The 9,329-nt window shown below is 47.7% G+C and overlaps 1 protein-coding gene across 1 annotated transcript; it reads right to left on the reverse strand.

Moving 5' to 3' along the window:
* Positions 1–1,359: 1,359 nt before the first annotated feature.
* Positions 1,360–7,344, reverse strand: Tmem247 (transmembrane protein 247). The gene is made up of 4 exons (XM_021643575.1): positions 7,111–7,344; positions 6,155–6,469; positions 3,316–3,657; positions 1,360–1,509 (listed from the first exon to the last, which is right to left on the reverse strand). The coding sequence occupies exons 1-4, from the start codon at positions 7,225–7,227 to the stop codon at positions 1,360–1,362; spliced, it is 924 nt and encodes a 307-aa protein (XP_021499250.1). The 5' UTR covers positions 7,228–7,344.
* Positions 7,345–9,329: the final 1,985 nt, after the last annotated feature.

Here is a 9,329-nt window from a genome sequence, read left to right on the forward strand (position 1 = left end):
CTCTAACAGCTGATTGTAACACTCCCTCTCTGGACCCCTAAAACAGTGTTTCTAGACTAGAAATGGGGAGAGACGGTCAAGGTAAGCATGGCTTCCAGACTGTCTTTTTTTTGCGGGGGGAGGGGAAGCTTTTCTCCTGTCACTTTTTCACTAGTTGACTCTGCAAACTTCAGGACTCCCAGCTTCCCGAAGGATTAAGTTCATATTCCCAAGACTAACACTTAAGACTATAAAACTAGGCTGGAGCCAGTTGTCCAACTGTTAGCCTTTATACCATTCACCTGAACAAGAGCACTCCATGCCTTCCACATAGAGGATACACCCGCGTGCTGATCTTAGCCTGAGTGCTCCCTCCTCCTTCCCACCTACCTTCCCAGGCTTACTAACCCTCCAGGGGCTGCTCTTACAAGAAGCCTTTCCTGGCTCCAACCACCTCCCCTTCATACCTGGGGTCTCTAGGCTGTAAGCTATCATCAGTGTCCTTGTGTGTTAAATCTGCCTTGCCAGCAGGATTGTAGGGACTTGGGAAGAGTCTACTTCAGAGTTAGATTCCTCTGAAGCCTGGAATTCCCTGCAGGCTGGTACAATACATGCCTGTGCCTCCCTGGGGTCGTGGCAAGCTGGCCTCCTTAAGCACTGAGCTGGGCGCTCGGCACTGGCAGGACTCGGAGCTGCTGGTGTGTTGATTTTTCTGCTGGCTTGGTTACCACTTAGTTGTGCTTCTTTCCTGCCCTTCATGGCTGTGCCCTCCTGACTGACTGCTCTGCATCTCAACAAGGACACTTGAACTGCGTTGGAGGGTGATCATGCAAATCTGGGTGTTCCTAAGCATCAGTCTTCAGACACTAGATCCAGGGTAGAGGGAGACAGAGAGTTTGTATCTGTAACTAATTTAATGACTTGAGGGAGTTAATCTTTCTCTTAGAAAAAGAACAAAAGCATTTAGGTCCATTGTTGCCCGGCAACAGGAGTGACATTTAGTTTTTACCCAGTGCCCACCTCTGTCTGCCACAGGTGAATAGGTGGGCCTGCAACAATTTGCTCTCCTAATCTCTTGCCTCAAGTCTCATACCACAAACCTGAGTCAAATAAGTGATCTTGAGAATTGACTCTTAGCAAGCATTTCCATCACTGAAAGTTTAATGAGAAATGCCGGTGCTACCATTCGCAGGTTATAAGTGCCTATCACACGCAGCCATCAGTGGGGGTGGAAGCATCGGACTGGGGGGAAATGGGAAGTCACTGTGGACACAAATGACATGCTAATATGTCCTGACAGTGGGGTCCCAAGGCAGTCTTCTTTGTTTCACTGGGTGCCACTCACAAAACCCAGCCAGCCGGAACTTATTTCCATTGCTCTTAAGGCGAAGGCCTGTGACAAGGGAAAGAGTTGATGTAAACTGAGAGCATAGCTGCATCCAGCTGTTTGCCGCTCCATCTCTTCATGTGACTCTCAGGGCCAGAGCTGGCCATCTTGCTGCTGGGGCTGGTGGGAGCAGAGCTGTTAGTCTGTAAAGAGAGATGTGTTGGAGAAAGGGTGGGGCCAGCTCGGGGGAGTTGGACTTTTGTTGTGTATCCCTTGCAGTTTTGCTTCTGAACCCTTTTTTGTTTATTTGGAGGTGGCGAATAGCCACTGTAAGCTCAGTGTGTTTGTATCCACATTTTTTTTTTTTTTTTCTGAGACATGGTTTCTTTGCCTAGCCCTGGCTGGCAAAGAACTAGCCCTGGATACTAGAACTAGCTCTGTAGACCAGGCTGGCCTTGAACTCACAGAGATCCACCTGCTCTGCAGGTGGATTAAAGGTGAGACCTGGGATTAAAGGTGTGAGCCATCCCTGCCTGGCTTGTATCTACATTTTTAAGAGTATGTGTGCTTAGCCTGTGTGCGTGTGTTGGGCTTTATGTATCTGGTATTTTTTCTTCCTCCCATTTTTCCAGTAAAGCAGCAGTGATGACTTCCTCCAGGCTCAGTCCCATTGTGTGTGTGTATGTGCATTTCCATTGCAGTCTCAGGCTGAATTGAAGTCCCTCCTTTCTGGGTCTTGGGGGTGTGACTCTATTTTCCTAATCTGTCTTGCCAAGGGAAGCTCTGGCTACTTTGAGGTAAGGGTACCTTTCTCAGTTCTTGGAAACCTATCCCAAGTTTCCTGGTATGTGTGTATGTGTTGGGGGGTGTCAGGGTGTCTCCTTTTTAATCAGTTGTCTGAAGGCTCTGGCCTGAATGGACCTTCTCAACAATTTGATGCTCCTCTGTTGGCTTGTTGCATCCCTGGAAGGGTCCAGGAGCCTTCGCTCCTATGAGGTTCCTGTAGCAACTGAAACAAATTACCATGAACTTGGTGGCTTAAAATCGCAGAGCTTTCTTCCCTTACAGCTCCAGAGTTTGGAAGTCAAAAATGGGTTGGTAGGGCTGTTTCTTTCTGGAGGCCCTAGGGAGAATCTCTATTTTGGATGTTCTTAGCCTCTAAAAACTGCCCACACTCCTAGAGACAGTCCTGGCCTTTCAAAACTCTGAGGCTGGAGGAGTTCTCCTCACCCCTGTCATGATCTTGGGCACAGCTGGGTAATCCAGGATCAATTTCCATATCAATGTTCTTGAATGTGTCTCAGAGGTGTAACAGGAATGAACATATTCTAAACGAAGAGGCTCTTGAGCTCCTCTCCCTTTGGCCATCAGACTACTGAAACGACAGACCACAAAAAGTAGGAATTTCCCCATGGCTCTCCTATTGGGAGAAGAAAGCTAAAGCCTGGGACCTACCACGGAGAGCTTGTCTCCTAGAAAAAGATTTCATGCAATTTCTGGGCCTTGCAGGAGAGGCTGGCTAAGACAGTGATGGCACGTAGGGCCCCCCTAGACTGCTGAGCTATGCATACCTCTCTATTTGAATCTAAACTTTGTGCTAGGACCCCAAGTTGGACCTCTTCATTTGACCCTCTCTCCAATGTGGCCACACTGAATACCTCTCCATTCTCTGCTTTTCACTATTGTCTGTTTAACTGGCCTGTTTAGGACAGGTGGCAAGGCCCAGTTTGTTAAGGCTTTTAGGACCAAGGCTGAACTAACAGTAAGAATTTCTTTTGTGACATAAAGCAACTCTTTCAAGATTTTGGGGACTGGGACAGGACATTTTTTATGGAGGAGGGGCTCACATCAACCTTGCAATTAAAAAAAAACTGAGCATGAGATGTGGGATCCGAGCTAGCTTGTCATTAATGTGATTCTATAATTCTAGAAAGGTTTTCTAGGACCTTGAATATCTAATATCCCCTTCCCAACTTAACTTCTCCCTTGGGAAGGAGACATAGTCCTACAGTGAGAAGCAGTCTCAGGGCAGGGGCCTGGCTGTGCGTCTTCACACTCGGGTCAGCAGCCGGCAGCTGTGTGGTCAAGCCTGGTTGCCATGGGAAGGGAGGAATCTGGTGGTCCACAGATGACGTTGCTGGTGATGGAAGAAGCAAAGGCACTTGGAAGTAGGACCACAAGGTTTTAATCAAACACAGCAATATGGCTGCGAGGCAGAACAGGTAATGCTTGGAGAAGAGAAAGAAGACCATCTCCTTGGTAACGTAGATGATGTGAATGAAGATGAAGCAGTACAGGAACATGGCAAATTGGTTCTGAGGGAGCAAGAGATCCTGGAGGCCTCCTGAGAACTGTGGGGAAAGAAGAGAGTGTAGCTGGTAGTGCCAGATCTGGATTCAGTCCTGCCCTGACTCTGGAGGTGATCTCAAGTAGGTCCCTGTGTAGTAATACCTCCTTCCCAAGATCACGAGGAAATAGAAAGTAAATAAAGCTAGTAACAATCCTAGTGAGGTCACTGGTGCGTAGAGGGTCTCGTTCATTTTGTCTTGAGGTTGCATTATCTCTCCTAACCCAGGACACTAGGCCAACACTGTCCTTTCTCTCTCTACCTCATCTTGCCCAGTACAGTTACCCATGTGAGCAAATTCTCTAGGGCTCCAAGGTTCCCAGATCTGGAATCTGGTTCTTAGACGTAGACTTTGGATATCATTTCCTGATAGCCTAGTTTTCTGGACAGTGGTACTATGGTGGAGCATCCCTAGAGCACAAGCGAGGGTCTCAGACTCCTAGTGTCCTGGAATATGTCACATGATTAGTGTGTGATCTTCTGCCCCAGGGTTTGCTCTTTCTTGGGGCAGGTGGCTAGAGTTATAGTGTCTGAGCATGCCTGGGAGGTGATCGAGGCTAGGTTAACTGAGAGGGGGTGGTGACCTGTGAGCGGTCACCATCAGGCGGGCTGGTGTCCTGGACTGAATAAAAAGGTGACCTGAATGCCAGTGACCAAGCAGTGTGACCGGCTGCCGGGAGCTCCTGCTGCTATGGTGGCTTGTTCCCTGGGGCTGCAAGCCCATCCTTCCTTCAGCTGCTTCTGTCACGGCCATCAGAGAAGAAGCTAATATGAGTACCACACCTGATTTTAAAACACACCTGCTTCTGTCTGGCTCAAATTTGTGACAGTTTTTATCCTTGGACACTGAGGAAAAAAAAATCTAAGAACCAAAAAGACTTGGAAAATACCAGAGAGTGTGAGGAAATTCTAGAGAAAGGCAAATGTTTTCTAGATATTAAAAGAAGAAAACTGTATTTCGGATGTCCCAATTTGGTAAGCTTGGCTTGGCTCAGCAATATCATTTAATCTATAATTAAACAGATATCTTGTGAACAAGAAAAATAATTAGTAAGCCAGCATGTGTTCACTGAGAACAAATCATGTAAAACAAATCTATTTTCTCTTTAAAGAATTGGGCAGTTAGTTGGACCATTGAATCAGGTAACAGGATGCCTTATTCTGGGAAGCCTCTTGACACAGGCTCAGGACAGGTTTCTGCAAGCTGCAGAAGGATGAGCCCGAGAAGATATAGCAGCACAGCGTTGATGAATGGAAACTGCTCGTCTGTCGTAAGATCTTGTGATGGGATTTACTTTAGGTCGTATCCTTCTCAACAATTATAGCAATTATAGACAAAGACAAGCTTCTCAGAATCGAGGGTGACTCAGAGCTGGGAAGCAGAGCTCATACATCATACCCCAGTAAAACTTAGAAGTGATGAATGTAAGTTGCTGCGTTCGGGTCAAGAAGTGAATTGTATGAGTTCATAAAAATGGTAATAGCTAACAATTATTGAGCACTTACCTAATGTGCTGGTTCATTGCAAAGCGGCTTGCACACATTCTCACTTCTTCTTTACAATGACCCATGAGCTAGGTTCTACTTCAGGGAGGAGCAAACCAAGGCTCGAGAGGGATTAGTAATGTGTTCAAGGTTAAATGGTTTACAAAATGGTCGAGCCAGGGTTTTTACCCAGAACCTATGACTTTCGAGACCGGGAGGCACAGCTTTTTTAAGTGGTGACATTTTTCATTGTGGAGTGTTTAGAATGGTCTGGCCAGAGCGATAGGTACCTCTCATGGCATTTTATCTCAAGTTTTCTTTTGAAACAGGGTCTCATATAGCCCAGGCTAGCCTCAAACTTACTATGTCACCTTGAACTCCTGATCATTCTGCCTCCACTTCCTGAGTGCTAGGATCTTGGAGGCACCACGTGTGGTTTATTTGGTGCTGGAGATCGAACCCAGGGCTTCATGCATAGTCAAGAACCTTACCAGCTGATCTGGAACCCCATCCCCCAGCGCTCCATGTAGTATGGTAGGGGTTGAGTATCCATTTCTTGTCAAAAGGGCGTTGCTTTAGTTGGTTATAAGACAGAGTACTCAACAGAGAAAACTCAGCCCTGGAAGTAAGGTGATGGCTCTGTTGACGCTCGGTGATCAATTGACAGGGACGGCTAGCACATCTTAAGAGAAATAAAATCAGTGGAAACCCAGTGGTGGTGTGAGTATTGAACACAGACTATCAAAAGGGATTCTGGGTAGAGGAAGTGGCTTCAGGCTATCTCCTGCTCTCAGCTCTCTTTGGAGACTTGAATCTCCTTTAACGTGGAAGCTCTAGTAGAGCTAATCAGACAGGACGGTGATCTCAGACCATCCTGCAAACTGACCCAAGGCACCAGCAGCTAGAGACAGCTACGTGATGCTCACTGCCTCTCAGCCAGACCTGGGACCGGCAGACAAGATGACCTTGCCAAGGTCCAGAGGGGTGGCCCTTCGCCCCGAGCCCCACTCCACTACCTGGCGAGGCAAAGCCTGCTGCTGCTGCTGCTGCAGCTGCTCCATCACTTCCTCATGCTGCCGCTGCCGCTCGTTCTCTTGGTGCAGGTACTTCAGGCGCGTCAGCTCAAACTCCATGCGCACCTTCTCCAGCTCCATTGCATTGTGGTGTTCTGTCTCCATGGTCAGGGGCAGCTCCGTTGGATCCAGCCCAGGTCCATCGCCAGCCTGACCCTTGGTGGTGGGGCTAGACTTTGGGGCCTGTGACTTAGGGGAGCCTGGGCAATCTCTGTCCTCACATGTTTCACTCTCTTCTAGCTTTGGGGGTTCTGCCTCCTGGGACGGAGAAGAAAAGGTGGAGTGATGATGGGCTCACTGTGGGCTTTCCTGCAACCACTCCCTCTGCCCCAAGCTTCAGCAGCTTAGGCTGTGTTGCAAAGACTGTCCGGATGGGGTTTTTGCTTAGAAGTGCATTAAGAGGCTCCAGAGCAGGAGAAGGCTAACTGACCCGAAGGGGTGTTGCCCGGAAGTTGTGAAGCATTGATAGGTGAGGTAGGCGTCTGCTCAGGTAGCCGCTCTTGTCACCACAGAGGTTACATTCCCATCCCCTGAATTTCACCTAACTTTTAGACAACAGGTCTTTCAGGAACTCCAGAGTACGGAAGAAGCCTAGGGTCTGTGTTGAGAGATCTAACTGTGTGTGTGTGTGTGTGTGTGTGTGTGTGTGTGTGTCCTCTATCCACAAAGAGGAGAAGAGGCCTCAACTAGAGGGATAGAGACAAAGTTTCATGTAACCTTACAACCCTGTGCAGGGCTGCTGGCTCTTAGTGGCAGCTGGGTCCCAGTCCTGGGGATGTTACATAGCCCTGTTGTTCTAGGCCGCCGCACATGCCTGAAGACCCTAAGGCTTAGAGTCTCTCCCACCCCTCCCCACCTCCATGAAATGGCTAGGGCAATCAGGAGAGGACTCCTCTTACCAAAGAAGCCTTTGGCTTCCCTTCGGGCGTGTTGTCACCAGGTGCCACCTTGGAGAGGGTGGGGCAGCTTTCTCCTGCCCCCCGGGCTTCCATCACCTCTCTGTCCTCTGTTGCCATCCAGATAACCACAGTGCTGCCAACTAGGGCCAGAGGACATCTTTTGAGACAATAACATTTGGCTTCACCAGGCTCTGGCCGCCATCATAATCCCCTAGCCTCATAATAGCCACATTCTACCAGTTGCCAGGGCACTTTTGGCAGAGGCTATGACACTTCTGAGGTCACTGGCAAGAACTGAAGGTTGGGGGCCAGCAGGCTGGTTTAGCTGGCATAGGTGCCTGCTGCCAAGCCTGGTAACCTGAGTCTGATCCCTGGGACCTATGTGGTAGAAGAGGAGACCAGATTCTCCACATGTTTGCTGTGGTGCGTGTGTGTACACCATACCCCCAAATAAATACATGTAATTAAAAAATTAAAAAACAAACCAAAGGTTGTGACTTCATTTGGAGATGGGATCTTCATAGAAATTATTGCCTAGAAACAATGTCATTGCAGCGGGCCCAATCCAATGTGACTAATGTCTTTCGATGAGGACACTGATAAGTGCAGAGGGACGATGATGTAGACAGAGAGCAAGGGTTCCCCAGAGAAACAGAACCAATAGGTGATGAAGCAAAGAAACACGAGAATTAACCCATGAGGTTATAGAGCTTGGAATGCTCATAGTCTCCTGTCTGCAAGCTGAAAACCCACAAGAGTCGGTGCTATAACCGACTCACTGTCCTGAGAACAGTGATATAAACTTAGTTCAAGGGCAGAAGACCCAGGAATTCACTAGTTCAGTCAGCTCATTCAACCTCCCATTGTGTTTTACTGAAGACCTCAGGGGGTTGGATGAGGCCCACTCACACTGGGGCAGACAGTCTGCTTTTCTTACTCCATTTCCTTAAAGGTTAATATCTTCTGATAACACCCTCAAAGATACGCCTGTAAATAATGCCCAACCAGATGAGTAGGCATCGTAAGGCCTGGTCAAGTTGATGCGTAAAATGAATGATTTTAGGCTTGGATCACAGCCCTCTGGCTTGGTGTTTTGAACAAACGGAGCCTGCTTCTGCTTTGATCCTAACACCTAGCCTTCAGAACACTGAACATAAACGTCAGTTGACTGAGCCATCCAATCAATCATGGGACCCTGCTGCAGAATCACCTCGAAGTGGAGAAGTGGATATAACCTGCACTGTACATCCCAGTGATAATGAAGAGTGGAGGAGGGGTGAAGACGCAGGAAGGCTGGGAATACACTTTGTCATCTATAAGAACTATAACAGAACACTTTCGACAAATGGAGTCAGGGTCACATTGTGGAAGGAGAAAAGCTTTGTTCTTATTACGAGCTGTGTGACCAAAAGGGCTGTTTTTTGAATCTGATGTTCAGTGCCCTCATATATGAATGGGGAAAAGTGACATAGTACTAATAGAAAAAGGAAATGATGTATTCAATAAGGGACTAAGCAAATGATTACCACTATTATTATTGTAATATAATAATAATAATAAACAATAAAAGAGGTGGCTTTGCCTGAACCTACAACTGCAGAGGATCAGATGTCTTCTGGCCTCCATGGATACCAGCACATCCACAGACACATGGGTGCATTAATTAAAATCTTTAAGAGATTTACCCTTTTGTATATGTGTAAAGTATGATGTGTGTGTTCGTGTGTGTGTGTGTGTGTGTGTGTGTGTGTGTGTGTTTAACAGCCTGCAGAGGACAGTGAGGGTCTTCCTGGATCACTCTGCACCTTATCTATTGAGGCAGGATCTCTTACAGAACTTACAGATCTCCTACAGTTTGCTGTTCCGGCTAGTCTGGCTGGCCAGATTTGCTGCAGGGATCCCCTGTCTCTGCCACCGAGGCTGGGATTCCATGCCGGTTGCCACGACCACCCATCTTTTACATGGGTGGTAGGGGTCCATGCAGGCAAGCTCTTTATTCACGGATTTATCCCCCAGCCCCAGGATTTACCCTTTGCCCTTCCAGGTTAGCTGAACTATTTCTTTCCCTGATGGAGGCTGTGGTGGTGCCCACCTACTGTAAGGACAGGAGCAGGACTGCCTGGTACATATGGGGTGCTCAGAGGAACGGAATCTTAGATAAATAATTTTACTATAAATATGTCCTAAAATTTTTCTCAGGATACTTTCATACTGAAATT

Source organism: Meriones unguiculatus, chromosome 1, assembly GCF_030254825.1.
Source record: "Meriones unguiculatus strain TT.TT164.6M chromosome 1, Bangor_MerUng_6.1, whole genome shotgun sequence".
NCBI lineage: Eukaryota > Metazoa > Chordata > Mammalia > Rodentia > Muridae > Meriones > Meriones unguiculatus.

What these genes read in the sequence shown, in the direction of transcription:
- Tmem247 (XM_021643575.1), bottom strand. Translation starts at nt 7,227, where the DNA reads ATGGCAACAGAGGACAGAGAGGTGATGGAAGCCCGGGGGGCAGGAGAA. An exon ending in GGAAGCCAAAGGCTTCTTTG is followed by an intron (nt 6,470 to 7,110) that starts GTAAGAGGAGTC and finishes TCTCCGTCCCAG; the next exon opens with GAGGCAGAACCCCCAAAGCT. An exon ending in CCCTGAGACTGCTTCTCACT is followed by an intron (nt 1,510 to 3,315) that starts GTAGGACTATGT and finishes CTCTCTTTACAG; the next exon opens with ACTAACAGCTCTGCTCCCAC.